The sequence below is a fragment of the Scyliorhinus torazame genome, chromosome 12 (genome assembly GCF_047496885.1).
Source record: "Scyliorhinus torazame isolate Kashiwa2021f chromosome 12, sScyTor2.1, whole genome shotgun sequence".
In the NCBI taxonomy this organism is placed as follows: domain Eukaryota; kingdom Metazoa; phylum Chordata; class Chondrichthyes; order Carcharhiniformes; family Scyliorhinidae; genus Scyliorhinus; species Scyliorhinus torazame.
The window spans coordinates 32,862,444-32,884,243 of record NC_092718.1 but is presented as its reverse complement, the minus strand read 5'-3'; the positions used below and the strand labels follow the sequence as shown (position 1 = coordinate 32,884,243).

Below are 21,800 nucleotides of genomic sequence, written 5' to 3'. Positions count from 1 at the left end.
ATGTTTTTACTTCCCGTTTTATTCCTTTTAGTATTACTGGGCCTATTCACTGAGCTCCCCTCAGTCGCTATACCTTGTACTGTTGCCCTTTTTGATTTTTGACTATGGCATCTCTGCCTTACACTTTCCCCCTGACTTCCTGCATCGTTTCCCATCCCCCTGCCACATTAGTTTAAACACTCCCCAACCGCTCTAGCAAATAGGACATCAGTTCCAGTCCTGCCCAGGTGTAACCTGTCCAGTTTGTATAGGTCCCATCTCCCCCAGAACTGGTCCCAATGCCCCAGGAATCTGAAACTCTCCCCCTGACGCCATCCCTTCAGCCACATATTCATCCAATATATCCTGTCAGTTCTACTCTGACTAGAACGTGACACTGGTAGTAATCCTGAGATCACTACCTTCGAGGTTCGTATGATACCAGAATAGCTCCTAGAATAACTGTGTTAAATTAGGAGGAGTGATTTTGAAACTATGGTTGCAGTCCCTGAAAATTTGAAAGTTGAGGTGTGATTTGTTCAAACATTCGAGGACATTCTGGTGAATATATACAGCAAAACTGCTTCTGCTGATTTGAATATATGACCAGGGAGCAGTGTCTAAAAAAAAAAGTCAGAACTTTCCGGAGTTAAATTGGGGAGATTTGTACACACCAAGTTAGGCGTTTGGTACTCTTATGCATGCTGCAGTTGATACTTGATCAATTAATTTTAAATTGGAGATTTATAGATTTTTTTCTAATCAAATGTATGAAGGGTTTTGCAGGTGTATGGTGTTTATGCAGGCTAGCAATGGTGTTGGTAAATGCAGAGGAGGCTTGAGGTGCTAACTGGCTATTCCTGTTCCTATATTCCTACATTGACAATTGTGCCTTCAGCAGCCTAGGTCCTAAGATCCAGAGTTCACTCCTTAAACCTCACCTCTTTGACCAATCTTTTCCTCATCTGTCATAATATCTCCTTAAGTAGTTGTGTTAAACTTTAATATGTATTCATATGAATTGCCTTGGGATATTTTGCTTCCATCAACTGTGCTATTTAATAGTGGTTAGTCTTGTTACTAATTTCCCAGCAGCCAGTTGCATATTTTTGTTCTTTTTAATGGCTGCCACTTAACAGGAAATAATCTGAACTACAAAATGCCTCCATTTAACAGCCTGACTCTGACCAAGCCAACTAGCTGAAACAAGCAGGTGTTTTGAATCACAAGCCATGCTATGATGCAAACCTCAAATTTCTGTTTGGGAAGCAAGTGATGTATTGCACTGTTGGCTCAATCCCAGCTCTCTTAACATGAATAATATCTATTAATTTTGCTTATATAGAAACAGCTCCATAGTTACTTTCTACTTGGCTATATTTAGGGCCAGGTGTAGAATCTCTAATTGACTTGAGAACTTTTTTCAGTTGTAGCTAGTGAGGTTTTGTTAAATCCCTTTAACAAATATCAACTAAGCGCTGGTCTGAGAAAATAGATTGAAAAACCTTGGGACATAATTTTGAAATGATCTGTTACAGGAAAGTCATGGATACCCAAGCAGAAGCCTATGGAGCAGCATGTGGAAGAGAAAGTCACCCTGGATCCAGAACTGGAAGAAGCCTTGACGAGTGCTACAGATACAGAACTCTGTGACCTCGCAGGTAAACTACTGTGAACAAAATATTTTCTTGATATCTGTTTAGACTCATTTCTGATTCATGTAGAGTTAAGATGGGGAGGAAATTGTGCAAAACCTTTACAAGTTAGTGGATTTTGTTTACTCATACTCATGGGTTTAATTTTAATTGAAGAATAACTGAAAAATGAGCAAACAATCTACTATGGTTTGGGCAAAATTCAGAGTAGACAGATGATTTTGAAAGGGCAGATGCTGTAACAATTGCACCTGTAGAATTTAATTACTGGGAACTTTGACCACGATTTATGGATTGGTGAAGACTTCTGCCTGTGGTGTAACTCTGCTACTGGATATGTTTTGATTCGCAACATGTTCATCTTCTGTGTATTTATATGGGTCATTATATAGAATAGAATCCCTACAGTGCAGGAAGCCATTCAGCCCATCGAGTGTGCAAGGGCCTTCCAAAAGAGCACCCCATCCAAGCCCATAACCTCACCTAACCTTTGGACACTAAGGTGGTATATATCATGGCCTATCCACCTAACCTGCACATCTTTGGACTGTGGGAGGAAACCAGAGTACCCGGAGGAAACTCGCGCAGCCATGGGGAGAAAGTGCAATGCTAACCACTGTGCATAATTCACTGCTTCCACAAAATTGTCATTGAATGCCCACAAAGTTGGTTGCCAAACAGTGTTGAGCATGCTATTTACTGAAAGCAAAAACAATCTTTGCACTTCATGTAGTTTTGCAGGGGACCTCTGTCACTGTGGAAATAAATATATATGTTCGGACCAATGCTCCATACCCCAGAATTATAGGATATAACTTTGACCCTCTAAAGTTTGTTCGTTCCTTTCGGATGGGTGTCTTCAGTGGGGCAGGGTTGGGGGGAAAGAGGAGGAAAGCAAGAAATACACCTGGCTGCCTAGCTGCACGTGTGGTCTGGGAGGAGTGTGCCTGCTCTCCTTTTGAAACGAGAGTTGTGTTGTTCAAGTGGGAGCGAGCAAAGCAAATAAATCCAGTAAATGGGGTAATATACCCTTAAACAAAAACTTTGCAATAATTCTAGCTACCTTTTTTCAAGCAGAGTTGGGATATGAGTGTATATGCTTCAAGTAGTTTATCTTCCTCCAAAACAGCTGACTTGAAACTTGATACCAAAACGATACTCCGTGGTAATATTTCTTCATGTTTGCTTCTAGCACTTCAGAGACTTAGTGCTAGTAACACGTTGCTTGCAAATACTGAATTCCAACAGTTTCCTATCCAGGAAACTTTTGCTAATTTAGCAGCTGTGCTTTTGTTTAGTGACATATTTCTAGAAAAATTCATGTTTGTTGCACTACAGGAAATGAGTAAAACCTTAGATAAACAAATATCAATTAATGAGAGATATTTGTCTCTCATTTAAGGGAAACTCACTAGCAGTAACTGAATTAAATAATCCATGTTTGAACATGCCCCTTGTATCCATTTCTTCATTTTGCAGCTAGGATAACAGCTAAACCAAAACTGATATGTTTGACCAAGAGGTTAGCTGATTTATTTGTAAGATTTAATTTATTTACTGCTTCCTAATTTCAGCCATTCTGGGGTTGCACACTTTGGTGAGCAACACACATTACTTTGATTCTGTTGGCGGTGGAAGCAAAGGTTTGAACAGTAAGTTAAAAAATAATTAACTATTTTTAACCATTGTTTCATTTGATGAATGTTGCACTTTGATTGTTTTGCTATTGCTTCTGCGTTAGAAATTGACAATCATTTGGCAGTTTTGACATTTTTAAATTTTATTCAAATTATCTGTGCATCTTTTTTTTCTGAAATTCTCAGGTTTCTCAGATTGGTGTACAGCTGTCAACATTGTGAAATGGTTGGGAGTAAAGTGAATGATGGTTTTGATTAGCCTGGGTAGAATATCTGTAGTTTAAATGTAGACTTGAACAAAGGAGACAAATATGGGGCAAAATAATTAATTTGTTCAGCTAGGTAAAATGTGTTAAAATCTCCTTTTGTAAAAAATGAGCATTGTTTCAGAGATGCATGCAAGCCAGTAGTAGTAGCAGATAAAAGTCAGGTTGGTTGATGCCAAGTTTAAAGCATGTTTTTCTCAATGGGATTTTAAAAAAATCTAAAACTTTCAGTGTATCTAAAGATTCAAAATATAGGCTGTAATATTTCATGTAGCAGATAAACACCATGTTATCAAGTTTGCTGATTATTGGGGTTATTTAGTGTTGGCACCTGTGCACTGTAGAGAAGACATGGAAACCAATGTATACCTGTACAGCATTCTATAGTCATTTCAGATTTTTCCACCACTAGTAACAGACCTGTAACTACCATAACTTCACCTGGGTGATGCACAGCTCAAAATGCTCTCTGCAAGCGCAACCTTGTGTTTGAAGATATACTCCCCGAACAGGCGCTGGAATGTGGTGACTAGGGGCTTTTCACAGTAACTTCATTTTAAGCCTACTTGTGACAAGCGATTTTCATTTCATTTCATTTTCATACTCGGTTCTAGATGTTTTGGACACCGATATTCAAAATGTCACTGGTCCATCATTTAAGTTTTACTGAAATCCTGGTAATAGTGCTGAGTAGCTGTGTTGTCTTCCTCTTCCCCCACCACCATCATATCCCCTCTGGATAATAAATTGAACTAAACTCATGCTATAAATGTGAGGTTATCCGCTTCGGTAGCAAGAATAAGAAGGCAGATTATTATTTGAATGAGTGTAAATTGAGAGAGGTGGATACTCAGCAAGACCTTGGTGTCCTCATGAAAATGAAAATCGCTTATTGTCACAAGTAGGCTTCAATGAAGTTACTGTGAAAAGCCCCTAGTCGCCACATTCCGGCGCCTGTTCGGGGAGGCTGTTACGGGAATTGAACCGTGCTGCTGGCCTGCCTTGGTCTGCTTCCATCAGTCTCTGAAAGTAAGCGCGCAGGTACAGCAGGCAGTAAAGAAGGCAAATGGTATGTTGGCTTTCATAGCGAGAGGATTTGAGGAATAGAGATGTTTTACTGCAGTTGTATTGGGCATTGGTGAAGCCATACCTATAGTATTGTGTGCAGTTTTGGTGTCCTTATCTGTGGGAAGGGTGTTCTTGCTATGGAGGGAGTGCAGCGAAGGTTTACCAGGCTGATTCCTGGGTTGGCGAGATTGTCATATGGGGAGAGACTAAATCGGTTCGGATTATATCCATTGGAGTTTAGAAGAGTGAGAGGGGATCTCATTGAAAGTTACAAAATTCTAACAGGATTAGACAGAGTAGATTCAGAAAGAATGCTCCCATTCTTGGGAGAGTCCAGAACTAGGGATCATATTTTGCGGATAAAGGGTAAACGTTTTAGGACTGATGTGGAGATGCTGACGTTGGACTGGGGTGAGCACAGAAAGAAGTTTTACAACACCAGGTTAAAGTCCAACAGGTTTGTTTCAAACATTCGCTTTCGGAGCACAGCTCCTTCCTCAGGCAGAGCCTACACATGATCACAGGCTATAAAGCAAGGCCAGGCGGAATATTTGGGCTGGAGCATCCCTACCCAATGATCTGAAGAAGTTCTATGCCTGCTTTGAGCAGTCAGCCAATGTATCAGTGCCACCTGCCCCAACAGCCCTGGACACACCCATACCCACTATTACAACCTCAGAGTTAAGAGCTGCCTTCTTGAAAGTGAATCCGCAGAAAACGATGGGCCCCGACGGAGCCCCTGGGCGAGCACCCAGAGCCTGTTCATAGACTACAGTTCTGCCTTCAACACCATTATCCCAACCAGACTAATAACCAAACTCCACAATCTTGGACTTGACCCCTTCCTGTGCAGCTGGATCCTCGACTTCCTCACCAACAGATCGCAATCTGTCAGGATAGGCAACAGCACATCCTCCACAATAGTCCTCAACACCAGAGCCCCACAAGGATGTGTGCTCAGTCCTCTACTGTACTCCCTATACACCCATGACTGTGTCCTGGCTCGAGACAATTCACACCTCTTTAACCTGGGGTTACCCCTATCTCTGGATCTGTAAAGACTTAATTACTTGCAAATGCTCGCATTCAAAGCATTGTCTTGCATCTTTGTCTTTATCTATATATATATATATATATATATATATGTTTCTGGAACATACCTCTTCATTCACCTGAGGAAGGAGCAGTGATCCGAAAGCTTGTATTTGAAACAAACCTGTTGGACTTTAACCAGGTTTTAGGACTGAGGTGAGGAGAAATTTCTTCACTCGGAGTGATGAATTTGTAGAATTCGCTACCACAAAGTAGTTGAGGCCAAAACGTTGTGTAATTTCAAGAAGAAATTAGATCTAGCTCTTGGGGCGAAAGGGATATGGGGGGAATGCGGTATCAGGATATTGAACTTGATCATCAACCATGATCATAATGAATGGCAGAGTAGGCTCGAAGGACTGAATGGTCTCCTCCTATTTTCTGTCTCTTCTGTTTCTATTTTAGCAGTGTGCAGTTAGAATAGGTTGGTCAGTTATCATTCTTATTACGTGTAGATTTGTTTGCTAGCAAATATGTTTGTTTTCAAACTATGGACCCCTGTTAACTTTGGTGTTAAACATTCATGCAGACTTCTTCAGTAAACCAAGATAGTACACGTTGCAATCATACATGGGTATCAGGCGAATTATGATATTGACTTCTGAAAGCAGAATATCTGCTTCAGCACAAAGATTGTTTCATCAATTAGTTGTGACCGCTTGAATTATCAATTTTATTTTATTCTTTCATAGGATGTGAGTGTCGCTGGCAAGGCCAGCATTTGTTGCCCATCCCTAATTGCTCTTGAATTGAGTGGCCATCTCAGATGTCAGTTAAGAGTCAACCTGGAGTCACATAATAATTATAATCGCTTATTGTCACAAGTCGGCTTCAATGAAGTTACTGTGAAAAGTCCCTAATCGCCACATTCCGGCGCCTGTTCAGGGAGGCCGGTACGGGAATTGAACTCGTGCTGCTGGCTTTGTTCTGCATTACAAGCCAGCTGTTTAGCCCACTGTGCTAAACTAGCCCCTAATGTAGGCGGGTGGCAGATTTCCTTCCCCAAACAACATTAGTGAATCAGAATTTTTTTTTTAAACAAACAAAAAGGGTATTCATGATAAATACATTACCGAGACAATGGGCGGGATTCTACGCCCCCCCCCCCCCCCCCCCCCCCCCCCCGCACCACTCCGGCACCGGATATTCGGTGGGGGCGGGAATCACGCTGTGCCGGTCGGCGAGCCCCCTCCCCCCGCGGCGATTCTCCAGCTCGCGATGGGCCAAAGTCCCGCTGCTGGAATGCCAGTCCTGCTGGTGAGAATCAAACCACCTCTCTTATTGGCGTGGCGGGCTCCAGGGTCCTGGGGGGGGGGGGGGGGGGGGCGTGGGGCGCTCTGGCCCCAGGGGTGCCCCCACGGTGGCCTGGGCAGCGATCGGGGCCCACCGATCTGCGGGCGGGCCTGGGCCGTGGGGGCACTCTTTTCCCTCCGCCTCGGCCACAGCCTTCAGCATGGCCAACGCGGAAGAGACCAACCCCCCCCGCGCACATGCACGGGGATGACGTCAGCAGCCACTGATGCTCCCGCCCATGCGCGAACTTTTGCCGGCTGGCGAAGTCATTTCGGCCCTGGCTGGCGTTGAGAAATTCGCATCTTTGGGGCAGCCCGATGCCGGAGTGGTTCCCGCCACTCCATCCCGCCGGGTCCCCTCGCCCCACCGGGTAGGGGAGAATCCCGGCCAATATGTTCCAGATGTTATTTTTATTAACTGAACTTAAAATTTCACAGCTGCCATAGTGGCATTTGAACCCATGGCCCCGGGGCCTGGGTTGAAATTTCTGGATTACAAGTTCAGTGACATTACCGCTATGCCATCATCTTCCCTCATTGTTACTATTAGAGAAGGTTTATTATTGCCTACATTTACAATTAAGCCTCTTGACAGATCCCTCTTAATGTTTTTGAATGTTCAGGATATTTGTCAGTGAAAGGTGTGCTAATTGTTGCAAATGGTGATTTCCAGATGTTGTCAAAGGTGAGAAGGTCAAACCAGTTTTTGATGAACCTCCCAACCCAACAAACGTGGAAGAAAGTTTACAGCGAATAAAAGCCAATGATCCTGGGCTTGTAGAGGTTAATCTTAACAATATAAAGGTAGGATAGTTGAGTACTGGTGTTTGATTTTAAATGCTATTTTGTTGCACCTTGAACAAACTAAGTTCCTTCTGTAACCAGCAACAGGATTAGCACAGTGGTACATTTCATTTGTGTGATTGATTAAAATGTTGTTACCATAATATATTTGCATAATTTTAAAGAATCTAAGTGCTTAGTGCAACAAAGTACTTGGCATAACCAACTGCATGGAATTCTGCCACTTGTGGAGGACCAGTGCAAGATCTGTGATAAAAATTCCTCATCACTGCAGTAATACTACATAGATACCAACAGCTTGATGTATGGTGATGAACTGCTCCTAATATTAATACTTAAATTCTGATTTGAACAAGTGCCTTGCCTCTATTGTTGTTTCTATTGCACTTTCTGTTCTGGTCATTGTTTTAATTTATGTTTGTGTTTTAAAAAAATATATATTTAGAGTACCCAGTTTATTTTTTTCCAATTAAGGGGCAATTTAGCGTGGCTAGTTCACCTACCCTGCACATCTTTTTGTGTTGTGGGGGTGAAACCCATGCGGACACAGGGAGAACGTGCAAACTCCACATGGACAGTGATCCGGGGTCTGGATCGAACCCGGGTCCTCGGCGCTGTGAAGCAGCAGTGCTAGCCACCGTACCAACCCATTGTTTTAATTTATCATTTTAACTCCACTCCTTTAGAATTCTGTCCACTTGTCACCATTGGCCTTACCGCTATTACTTAAGTGGGAAAACTTGCTTCAAAGGCTAGTTTTTCGGCAATGCGATCAGGTCAGAATTATTTGGCCTTTGCCAATAAAGGTATTTTATTGGTAATTTGGAATGGAGCAAATTGAGGCATTTGGGTCACTTCTACTTTTGCATTTCGCAAGAGTAAAATTGGATTTACTGTCTTCTCTCTTGCACCTCCTAGTGTCAGGCATGTCCTATATTACAGAACCTTGCATAAAGGGAGCAGGGGAAAAGATAGAAAATGTGTTAATAAATGGCAAATTAATTTGTGAGAGCTGATTGCCACCCTGTGATGCAGTGCATTGGTAAGACGAGCTGATACCCGCAGGTACTCACAAAGGGGTCTCTAGCCTCAAGCAAGAAGTTGTTTGACGAAATGCAGAACAGCCAATGGCGCTCATGGATAGCTAGTGACTGCTTTGGAGTTGTCAGGAACATGAAGGGGTGCGCTGGAGCTCCAATGTGCATTCATCAGTTTTTATCTTGAATCTGTCTTTAGAATATTCCAATTCCAACGTTAAAAGACTTTGCCGAAGCCTTGAAAAAAAATACTCACCTGAAGAAGTTTAGTTTGGCAGCGTCTCGGAGCAATGACCCCATTGCTTTTGTAAGTTTAAATTTGCTTTGGTTCTGTTTTCCTGAAATGTGTTTTTTAGTTCCCCAGTGAATTAACTTGGAATTATGGTTGAGAGAAAAATATCAAAAGTGTCTCATGATTTTCCCTCGTGAGATGATGGGCTCCTTTGAAAATTTGCATGCTGGTCAAAGTAACTATCTTCCCTCAGTCCATGAAGTGTTGATTGAGGTTAAATGATCATTAAACCCAAACACCGTTTGGTGGGTGGGCCCATGAAAGTTGCTTTAACATTTAAGTTTCTTTTTTAGTATAAATTTATTTTTTCCAATTAAGGGGCAATTTAGTGTGGCCAATTCACCTCGCCTGCACATCTTTTTGGTTTGTGGGGGTGACACCCACGCAGCCACGGGAAGAATTTAACATTAACTTGTCAACAAAGCTTGTTTTTAATTTTGTTCAGATGCTGTAGCATCTGTGGGCCCATTCATTTTTTAATCCCCTTTCAGTAGTCCTAGCTCCAGACTCATTGACCCTATTTTATCTGGGGCTACAGGTCTGTGCCTCGGCTCTAGAAAATGCATTTTACAACATAAACATTGGTTTGTGGGTGTCAAACTCCAGCCTGAAATTTCCATAGGTTAGAATCCATAGAACCCCAATAGTGCAGAAGGAGGCCATTCAGCCCATCCAGTCAGCACAGATCCTCTGAAACAGTACCCTACTTAGGCCCATTCCCTTGCCCTATCCCTGTAATCACACCTAACCTGCACATCTTTGGACTGTGGAAGAAAACAGGAGCACCCGGAGGAAACCCATGCAGACATGGGGAGAACGTGCAAACTCCACGGTGATGGCCAAGACCGGAATCGCACCCTGGGCCCTGGCTCTGTGAGGCAGCAGTGCTAACCACTGTGTCACCATGCCGTATTGAAGGAATTTGAAGGCATCCATGTCAGTTTTGAGCCTGGGCAGAGTTTCCAAACCCATACCCTCTCCATCACGAAGTTTTCACACTTCCATTTCTAGCCTCACCACTCTCCATCCCTGTCGCAGTTCAGCCCAAGGGGTGGCACGGTGACACAGTGGTTAGCATTGCTGCCTCACAGCGCCAGGGACCCAGGTTTGATTCCGACTTCGGTCACTGTCTGTGCGGAGTTTGCACCTTCGCCCCGGGACTGCATAGGTTTCTACCAGGTGCTCTGTTTTTCTCCCACAGTCCAAAGATGTGCAGGTTAGGTGCATTGGCCATTCTAAATTGCCCATAAGTATCCAAAGATTAGGTTATGGGATCACGGGGATAGGACGGGGGAGTGAGCCCTAAGTTAGGATGCTCTTTCAGAGGGTCGGTGCAAACTCAGTGGGCCGAATGGCCTCCTTCTGTCGGGATTCTATGTTGCTGTCATCTCCATTCTTGAATTTTTAACACCATGTTGGCCAACCTTTCATTCTCGACTTCTTAAACTTTGTCCCAGACAAAATTCTGCTTGCCCTATCTTAAACCATGCCATGTCCCACTAACCCATCAGCCTTGTGCTGACTGACTTTGATTCCTATTCCCCCAAAGTTTCATGTAAAACTCTCAGCCCTTGTGTTCATGGCTTCACTGGTCCCAATCTCTGTCGTTATCCAAGATGGTACAAACCACCAAGAACTGTGTCCCTCCAACAGTAGACTTTTTGCCCATCCCAAAATATCCTTCATCCAACCATTGACAACTGTGCATTCAGCCATCTTAGCCCCAGGCTATGAGATTTTCCATCTAAACCACCGTTCTTCACCTCTTCCCTCTGTGTTTCAGATCTTCTTTAAAGCCCAACTCTCAACAGAAGTGCTTTCATCCATTATGACCATTAGAATGTCAATATCAACCCCTGTTTAAAAGAATTTTGATTTGTTTCAGTGCCGCATCATATTATTAGTGGGTGCTTTTTAAATGCTTGATTTTTGGAGACATTACCTGTTTGCATTCAAACTATGTTTTTGTCTTGAAGGCTTTTGCGGATATGCTACAAATTAACAAGGCACTTAGAAGCCTAAATCTTGAATCAAACTTCATTACTGGTGTCGGTATACAGGCAATCATCGATGCACTGAAAGAGAATGAAACTTTAATGGAAATCAAGATTGATAATCAGGTAAGTTGTTTTGTGCCTGAAATTATCGGAAATCTCTACTTGCATTATTTTGGCGCACTGCTAGGACAGTTTATTAGGTATTTTTCTAGATATTATGTACAGCCTTCAGGTCAATAAACTTTAATGTCACATTATCCCTCTTGCATCCTAATTGAATTATCCTGAATTATGTGTGCATCTACCTTGAACATACAGTATATTTCCATATGTCTTGAGCACCAAACCGTCCAAAAGATAACTTGTTCTGGATTCAGCTTGTTTAAAGATATGAAGATATGGAGGACTACATATTGTCAACTCATTTTGTATGGCTTTAAAAACATGTGTAGTTTGAATAGTTATGGCCGCCTTGTAGAATGTTATTTATTGGTTAAGGCCATATTCTAGAATGTTAATTTATATAAAGGCACTGAATGTGCAATATCTGCACTGATTGTGTATGTTGAGTTCTGAAAAATAACTCACAATCTGTTGTAAAATTTGAAAAATAATTAGAGACAGTTATTGCACTAGAATTGCATTGTTAATATTTTCCCAAACCACATTCGGCATCCATCCCGAAAAGATGTCTAGTTCAAACTACTTGACTCTCAAATTGGTAATTTGAAATAAGGGGGACTCAATCTATTTCTCACACTAGATTGGTTACATTGATTCTGCTTCTATTTGTAGCGCCAACAGTTAGGTGCCACCGTTGAAATGGAAATAGCACAAATGCTGGAGACAAACTCCTCAGTCTTGAAGTTTGGATATCAGTTCACGCAACAAGGACCACGAGCGAGGGCAGCCGCAGCCATAACCAAGAATAATGATTTAGGTAAGCCTTACGATTCCTTTTGGCTTTATACCGATAATGCAATGCCCAAAGGAAAATGGGCAGCATGGTAGCACAGTGGTTAGCACAGTTTCTTCACAGCTCCAGGGTCCCAGGTTCGATTCCGGCTTGGGTCACTGTCTTTGCGGAGTCTGCACGTTCTCGCCGTGTCCGCGTGGGTTTCCTCCGGGTGCTCCGGTTTTCTCCCACAGTCCAAAAATGTGCAGATTAGGTGGATTGGACATGATAAACTGCCATTCATGTCCAAACCCATTGGGTGGGGTTACGGGATAGGGTGGAGAGCTTAAGTGGGGTGCTCTTTACAAGGGCCGGTACAGACTTGATGGGCCGAATGGCCTCCTTCTGCATTGTAATTTCTATGATTCCCTCTCCCCCATTTGATTTGATTTATTGTCACATGTACCGAAGTACAGTGAAAAGTATTTATCTGCGGCCAAGGGAACGTACACAGTATGTACGCAGTAGACAAAAAGAATAATCAACAGAGTACGTTGACAAATGGTAAATCGACAAACAGTGATTGGTTACATGTGGAGAACAAAAGGTCAAACAAAGCAAATACATGAGCAAGAGCAGCATAGGTTGTCGTGAATAGTGTTCTTACAGGGAACAGATCAGTCCGAGGGGGAGTCGTTGAGTCTTTTGCTGTGGGAAAGAAGCTGTTCCTATGTTCCTATGTCTGGATGTGCGGGTCTTCAGACTTCAGTACCTTCTGCCTGATGGAAGGGTCTGGAAGAAGGCAATGCCTGGGTGGGAGGGGGTCTCTGATAATGCTGTCTGCCTTCCTGAGGCAGCGGGAGGTGTATACAGAATCAATGTGAGGGTGGCAAGCTTGTGTGATGCGTTGGGCTTAGTTCGCCACACTCTGCAGTTTCTTGCGCTCTTGGACCGAGCAGTTGCCATACCAAGCTGTGATGCAGCCAGATAGGATGCTCTCTATCGCACATCTGTAGACGTTTGTGAGAGTCGATGCAGGCATGCCAAATTTCTTTAGCTTCCGTAGGAAGTAGAGACGTTGTTGGGCTTTCTTGACTGTTGCACCAACGTGAGTGGACCAGGACAGACTGTTGGCGATGGTGACCCCCAGGAACTTAAAGCTATCGACCATCTCCACTTCGGAGCCATTGTTGCAGACGGGCCACTTCGGAGCCATTGATGCAGACGGGAGTATGTGCCGTGCTACGCTTCCTGAAGTCGATGATCAGTTCCTTGGTCTTTCCAATATTTAGAGAGAGGTATTTTTCGATACACCATGCAACCAAGTGACTTATCTCCCTTCTGTAGTCTTTCCCACCAATTCTAGCCCTCCATGAAGATGCTGAAAGGGTGGAATAGCATTCCAATGGCTCTAGTCATCCTTCAGCACGTGCTTGAGTAATCATTTTCATGTGTGACGAAAACAAAATCCTACAAATGCTGGAATCATTTAGCAGATCCGGCCTTCGTCAATTCATAGAACCGAAAAATCAACTCTTGTTTCTCTCTCCACAGATGCTGCCTGACCTGTTGAGCATTTCCAAAGTTTTTTTGCTTTTCATGAGCAAACTTCATGATTGTTAGCAAGCTTTGGCATCCTGAAATGGCAAGGATGCATGCACAGTAGCTCTAGCGCCAAGTTAGTTTTGTCTTCCTCCTGTGTGCACAAACACAGGGGTCACTGATGATTAGGAGTAAAAGTTTTGATAAATTCGATTATCATTTTGAATCACATTTTGGCTGAACCATTGAATTTTGTGAATTATGAAGCTATTGGGAAATTATTCGTGGCAAATTTAGTTGCATTAGGAGTATTCCCTTTGTTGTAATACAGACTATTGCAGGATAATTAAATGTTGAATGGAAATGGCAGACCAGGAGCTCTCTCCCCTTTCTCCCTTACATCTTGGGTAAATATGTCAGGTGTTGCATTGAGCTATACACATAAGAACATTCCAACAGGCAGATAAGATATTTATTGCTACCTCAACCTGCACCTTGGCAAAAATCTGCTACTCCGTCAAGTTTTTTGATTGGATAAGTGTTACTCCTGCTTATTGCAGGTAATGTACTTCCATTTAGGAGCACAGTATCTGTTTATTGCATCACATTCTGGTTTGACATACCCAAATGCCCACCTTTTTCATTTGGAGTAAATCCTTACTTTGTCTGCATTTGTATTTTTTTTCATTTCCCTATCCCAGATCAAGCCTGTGGCATTTTTTTTGGCTGAAATAGATGTTATCCATCCACAGTAATTAACATTAATGAGGTTTGCAAGCACTGACACTACGAATAACATAAGAGTGCTCTTTCAGTGGGTCAGCGCAAATTCAATGGGCCAAATGGCCTCCTTCTGCACTGAAGGGATTCTATGATTTGCGATTAGGATATCATAGCTGTAACTATGTATCTTCCTTTCAGATTTTAAGTTTTATTAAGTTGTGGATTTCTCTTGTGCTGAATGTTTCCTGCAACCTTCCATATCGACAAAAGCTGGCAAATAAATTATGCCTTGGCCTTGAAACCAGACCTAACTACTGAACACACACAAAGCAACAGTTTAAACTGAATAATGCGTCAATTTGTTTCAATATTTACATGCTATTTGTTTTATTTCTGCTAATTGCTGTCATCTTGCTCCTTCTTCAGTCTGGAATGTGGGTAAATTCTTCATACACCTTGCCAGCTGTCCAGCCATGAAGTTTCAGATGGTATTAAATGTGATGAGTATGGTGAACTAGAACTGTTGAACTAATTATCACCAGATTTCGGCATTGCACTAACTGCTATTTTCAGAGTTTGCATTTATCTTATTTATTTCAAAGCTTTTCTTCTAATTTATGGCCTGTTAGAATTTTGAATGCATGCTCCAGAATTTAGAGTTGAACAGAAAAGTTTGGATTTCCAAAAGGGTTGTTGCGTGTCTGTGCCATTTATTCTAAACTAGTTGACCATATCATTTTAAGCTATTCAACTATTGTTTCTCTTTCTGTTGTTTTAATACAGTTCGCAAAAAGCGAGTCGAAAGAGATACGTACTAATGGTAATCTGGAGTCTGTGCCTGCCTGGTGCTGTATTTCATCCTATGGAAGATCCACTACAATGCATTGGGCACGTTGCCAAGCCTAGCTCGAGGCTTTCTCACATTTGCTGTCTGGGTAGAAGGGAAAAGACTGGAATTCAACCCCTCCACTGTTCTAGCTGTAACTAATTTAGTAACTTATCCATAAACATCACACTTCTCTCTTTAATTTTTCAGGGGACCTCATGAGTAGCACCAAACTATGTTGTAATTTGAAAATGTATCCAGGACAGGAAAATGTTTGACTTGAAATTTGCACTGTGCCCAACGTCAAGTATTTTTTAACCTTTTATATACTGTAATAAAAATCGTGGTAAATTGTAGTGTGTTGTGCAGTTGTCATTTTTGTGCTGCACTTAATGTTCCAGTGTATCAGGACTAAGACAAAAAAGACCTAACCTTTTTTAAAAATAATTTTGTATTGACTAAAAAAAACTACTATGAAATTTGTCTTAGGACTTGGATTTTATTTTGCCGATTTGGCCATGCTGTACAGCACTGAACATGGCAAGTAACTGTCACTCTTCTGCATGCTTATTGTATGGTGAGAACAGTTCAAATCAAGACTTAACACAGGGATAGTTCTTCAGACGTTCTGCCAAAAAGAAGCCACTTGCGATTCTTAAATTCATCTGTACACCTTTTGCTGCAACTGCATTTTATTACCAAATTGACTCATATCGATGGAAATTCTATTAGAGCACAGTAATAAAACACTTGTAGATTATGTTCTGGAAGGGGAATATGCTAGTTGGCAATAGTCATAACTGTTTAACCAAAGATCTGCAAATCTGGATTCTTTGTAGTTTTGTTCTCCTGACGGATTAAATAGTGAAGGTTGCTGGCATTTTCAGTTAAGTATGTTGGATTTAATGGCATGCTGTTATTGGGAAAACAAATCTGAAAAAAATTGCTTACACCAAGTCCTAATGTTTTGAGAAATCCATACCAACACACACTGATAAAACAGTAGTTTAAAAACATGTAAACCTTTTATGTCCCCCATCATGAAGCTTTTATCTGTTGTTTATTATAGGATTTGTCTAACATCACTTTTATATAGAAAATTATGTGGCAGCATGACTAATATTGCAGGAAATATACTGGATATTCGAAACAAATCCATGCGCATGCCAGTATCTTGTGTAGTTGCTTAAACGACCAAATTGTTGTGAATGCTGTCAGAAAGTCCTAGGCTTGTGCGTTTGTGTGGTTAAGCTGCATTATGAAAACATGATGAAACGCTATGTCAGTTTGTAGACCCATGTATGATGTCTGCCCCATCAATTAATAGATTGCATGGAGTTATTGGCTTTTCAAACGTAACAAAAATATCATTGGATCATGTAAAGAAATTGTTATAAATGCTGTTCATGGTTAAGTGTCTCCATTAAACAAAAGGTTTTGTTTATTCATAATGAAAATCCAATTTGTGGTAATAACAACCAAGTTTTATTTGAAAGTATTTGTATAGCCTACCGTTATAACTGAACCGGTCCAAACACGTCTCACAAAAGATGTTGGGTTGTTTTGTGTAGTATTAAATGATAATTGGTTACCAATCTATTACATAAAGTCTGTGTAAGAATTAATCTGTTGAATGAGGGAAGTTTATGTTAAAAATGTACAGCATTCTACAATTAAACCTGTGGGTTAATAAAAGTGTTTAATACTTATGTTCCCATTCTTCTCCTATGTTTGTGCTTAAACTGGTAATTTCTTGGGAAATTTGAATACACTGCTGATATATTATTGCCGTTGATAATTTGATGTAAGAATTTGTGCATATCTTTTTTCCAATATATATCCCATTAGTGACACTAAAATTGCAGCTGATCTAAAAGTTGCATTTTTATTGTACCAAACTGGAGATGTCTGCTGTACTGACAGATGGACTTTGCTTGTGCATGCATGTCACTGTCAGCACCCCATAGTGCTGAGATGGGCAATGTGGCGGTTAAATACCACTCTATGTAATTCTGTTACAACTGCCCTGCTAAAAGTATTATCATACAAGAGTGAATGCTGTTACTTCATGTTGCAACAGACCACACAGGTTTCTGTGTGGGTGATGCCTAAGCTTTACCTGGAGCTAATTCTCCGAGTGCTTTTACATATCCAAGAAATGCAAATCGCATGCTTAAACAGCTACATTCAGACTCACTTAAAAGATGGAATTAAAAGCTGTCCCGGTGTGAAATACAATGGGGCACTCCCTCTCTCCCTCTCTCTCTCTCCCCCCCCCCCCAAATAGGAAGCCAATTATTATATCTACGAAGCTTCAATTTTCAAAAAGTTGGGCTTTGTGCTAAAATGCAATGTTAATGCAGAGGTATCATTGGTGTAAGATTTGGTCAACATGGAGGTAAGCACCAATTGTACATGCAGTTCTTTGCACTGGAAGGCCAGGAGGTTTTGGGCAGACCAAAGAGCATCATTCATCGAGCTGATGAACCACGTGCTGCAGTTGATTTGCTTCTGAACAAAGTCTTTCTGCTTGAGATTTGCTTTGCAGATTTAATTCTCTCCCATCTATCGTTCACTGTTTTATCTTGTAGGCAAACTGCTGCAAGGAAGACAATACGCATCCTGAAAGGGCAGGCCGATATGCAAGTTCTGATGTTTCTTGCTGTAATGCATGCAAGTCTTTCTGGTTAGCAGCTATTCATGTGTTTCTCCTATCTTGTATGATTCATACAATTTGTAAAAGTACATTACAAAACATTTCAACTTAAAGGACAGAAAGTACGATAAAATTTGACCTGTCATCATAGTGTGTTTGTCTCTTGGGGCCCTCTATGCAATTGTAATTCTTTTGATATTTTCAATATACATTCCATGTCAGACATACAACCTGGGGGCAAAACATATCAACTTGAAAAATTACAGAAAAGTGCAATAGAATTCAACTTTTCTGCCAGCAGCCTCAAGCTTGGTGCATCCCGCAGCACATAGTTTTGGACCTTAGAATGTGTCAGTTTGCAATACTCCGTAAAGAACTGTGCTTTGCACTGGAACACCAATATGTTTCAAGCAGCCATAAGAGCCTTTCACTGAGCTGATAAACATCCCGCTGCAGTTGTTTGTCTCCATGGAACAGCCTTGCAGTCATTTTATGAACATTCTTGTATGGTGAGACAGTAAATTGGAGCTCCTTTTCAAGGGAATTGAGCTTAAAGAGAAATGACAAATACAAAAAACCTTTGGGTCTAATTAAATAAATATTTAATCAAATGTGAGAAAAAGAGAGCCAAACTTTGGTACTTGCAATTCAGTCGAAAGATGTGCAGGTTAGGAGGATTGGCCATGTTCAAAACGTGGGGTTATGGGGTTAGGGCAGGGCAATAGGCCAGCATAGAATGTTCTTTTGGAGGGTCGGTGCAGACTTGATGGGCCAAATGACCTGCACTGTAGGGATTCTACACACCTGAAAACCCCACCTTTGACTAAAATTGTGTGTTTAAGTATTTGCATTGCATCATTCATTAACTTTTGTTTGAAATGTAATATTTAGTATTCAGGACTGATTTCATCTCTCGTTCATGAAAATTGTTTTTGAATGATTTTGCCATTATTTGTTCAGTCAGTTTCAAACCGAAATAGGATTAGACTAGATCTCTCTCTTAGACGTGTATTAATCTCAAGAAACTTACCTCTTCTGTGAAATGGCTACTTGAAACAATCCCTTCATCAGCCATTATTTAAATCTGTAGCCAAGTAGAGTACAAGTTTTGGTAGTTTAAATTGGATATAAAATTTTCATCCTTGTTTTCAAATCCCTCCATGGCCTCACCCTCCTCCTTATCTCTGTAATCTCCAATTTTGTCCCCTTGCATGATCACCACACCATTGGTGCATGCGCATTCAGCTACCCAGACCCTAAGCTCTGGAATGGCCTCGGTACCGCCTCCCTTCTCATTGCTTAAACCCTACCTCTTTGACCAATCGTTTGGTCAATTGTCCTAATATCTCATCTGGCACGGTGTCATGTTTTTGTTTTGTCTTGTTATATTCCTGTGACATTTTCTCACTTTAAAGGTCATATATAATTGCATATATCTTAGGCCTAATGGAAAAACTGAGACACTAGGCTTGTGAATTAAAATATACTTTAAAGAACGTTTAATTGACTAATTCGAGGCATAACCCGTCCCGATTCACTGTCATTGTATAAAAATAATCGAGATGCCTACATATTTTAAGTAAAAGTTTTGAACATGGAAAATACTGCAGATGTTGGAAATCTATAAACTCAGCAGATCTGGCTGTTTGAGCTGGACCTCACTGGAACATTACCACCTCATCTTCCGATTAAGCATGAAGCAGCCCTCTGGAGTCGGTGTTGAGTTCAACAACTTGAGACTGTGACCTTTCTCCTCCATCTTGACCTCTTTTTATTTTATCCAATACATTTTTGGTGCCTCCAAACTGGGTCACTTGTTCTTTAGTTTTGCTTTTACTGAGAACTGACCCTTGTTCTCCCATTAACACATTCTGCTATCTTACCTTTATGGCACTATCAGCACCTTCTATAATCCTTCGCACTGCCATCAATGCTTCCCCTGTCTTGTGCCCTACACATCTTTGCAATCTCTCCTACTCGCACCTATCACTGACCGTCTACACTGCTCCAGCTGCTACACCCTGTTGTACAGTATGTAATCCAGCACATTTATCCTTCTCTTTAACCCTGAAGAAGAGTTATACAGACTCAAAACATTAACAAAAGTTTTGAACAGCCTTGGTACAGTCATTGCTAAATATGAATCTAATTTTAGGTTCTGTTTCTGAATCTAATTATGTGATTTGCGATTGCTGTTTTCTTCAAGAAGGAAGATGAAAATTGCAAGTTAAAATGAAATAATTACTTTCATGCCTCCCTACTTGGAATTTCAAGTATAAACAAAATTAATTTTACCCTGGGCAGTTCATATCATGGGGCTTTCATTTTTAAAATTCCATATTCATGTTTGTTTTGAATCCTTGCCTGGATTTTCAAAGTCTTGCAGCTTGTTCTGCAATTCTGGACGACAATGAATTAATTGCACCAGTTTTTAAAAAAAATCTTGAAGATTAAGTTCCTAGTAAGTATGCATTTTGATTAGCACTGGCCAGTCCAATTATGTTTAAAATCTTATGTTGCACATCAAATTGAGCATGAAACCGAAAGACTTCCAGGTTAGGTGGATTGGCCATGCTTAAAATTGCCCCTTAGTGTGCAAAGGTGTAAAAGTTAGGTGGGGATCAGTAGGATGAGGGAATGGGCCTAGGCAGGGTGCTTGAGGATCAGTGCAGACTCAAAGGACCAAATGACCGCCTTCTGTACTGAATGGATTCTATGAAAAAGGCTTCAAGCTCCAGATATATTGGTCCCAAGGTTTGAGTGAGTAAATACATGCATTGTTCCATTGCATAATACAGAGAATCCCAGGTTGCATCTAGTGTTGGGCTTGCTAGGCTAGGCCAGGGTGACATTTGGCACCTTTGTTTATCTCCGTGCTGAGGTATTTTGGGAGGGCAAGATTGAACACATACACATAGGATTAGGCTTGCTGCAGCTACCTCTATAGTTATGGATGTTGCTGGCAATTACTGACCGGATTCATGCTCAAAGGTTGGTCACTTGGATGGGGCAGTAGTGAACTTCTGTCTTGTATAAAGACTTGAAAGCAGGATTTGCATTTATACAGCACTTCTTGGGGCTGTCAGCCATCTCAAACCATTTTACAGCCAATGAAGTACTTTTACAACAATGTCTGCACTTCAGTTATCGATAGAATCCTTAGAATCTCTCGAAGGAGGCCATTGGTCCATTGAGTCTGCCCTGGCCCTCTGAAATAGCACCCACCTAGGCTCCCTTCCCCACCCTACCCCCCATAACCCCACCTGCTCCTTTCCCCACCCTCCCCCATAAACCCACCTAGCCTGCAGATCTTTGGGCTGTGGGAGGAAACGAGTACCTGGAGGAAACCCATGCTGACACGGGAGAACGTGCAAACTCCACACAGTCAACCAAGGTCGGAATCGATCTCCGTTCCCTGGTGCTGTGAGGTAGCAGCGCTAACCACAAAAATACTGCTGCCAATTTATACGCAGCCAGCTTCTGCAAACAGCAATGTAATAATGACCAGAAAAGCTGTTTATTCTGATACTTATTCTGGTTATATATTGGACAGAACACCAAGGATTGCTTTTATGTCCACCCGAGAGGGCAGATGGGGCTTCAGTTTACCATCTCACTCAAAAGACGGTACCTCTGACAGTTCAGCATTCCCTCAGTACTGCACTGGAGCATTAGGCTTCATTTTTGTGTTCAAGTCCTAGAGTGGAATCTTGTGACTCGGAGGCAAAGAGTGCTGCCACGGGGAAACGTGACCTGTTCCATGTCTGTGCCTTGGGTGAATGAGGCTGAGGGGAGGAAGGAAAATTTGGGGAAAGTACTTATTCAGAAGCTATCCCATTCTTGTTACCTGTACAATGCTTTAGATCACAAATGTCTTTGGATTGCTTCTAAACCAGAAAGTTATCTTTTGTATGAGGATAAGTGATGGGGTCTCTGCAAGTACACCGCAATCTGAATAATTTGATGAACACTGAACTGTCACGAGTCTGCATGCGCTCATGAATAATTCCTAAATATCAACTATGTTAATTTGGGTGAG

The 21,800-nt window shown here is 41.5% G+C and overlaps 1 protein-coding gene across 2 annotated transcripts in view; it reads left to right on the top strand.

Moving 5' to 3' along the window:
• Positions 1-16,814, top strand: part of tmod2 (tropomodulin 2) — a 139,170-nt gene extending 122,356 nt beyond the window's left edge. For both annotated transcript variants that reach the window (XM_072470634.1, XM_072470632.1), the window contains 7 exons: positions 1,518-1,640; positions 3,209-3,286; positions 7,663-7,793; positions 9,030-9,137; positions 11,099-11,242; positions 11,915-12,059; positions 15,063-16,814. In XM_072470634.1, the coding sequence (XP_072326735.1) occupies positions 1,518-1,640; positions 3,209-3,286; positions 7,663-7,793; positions 9,030-9,137; positions 11,099-11,242; positions 11,915-12,059; positions 15,063-15,097 (764 nt within the window). In that variant the 3' untranslated portion in view covers positions 15,098-16,814. The remainder of the gene's footprint in view (positions 1-1,517; positions 1,641-3,208; positions 3,287-7,662; positions 7,794-9,029; positions 9,138-11,098; positions 11,243-11,914; positions 12,060-15,062) is intronic.
• The last annotated feature ends 4,986 nt before the right edge of the window (positions 16,815-21,800 follow it).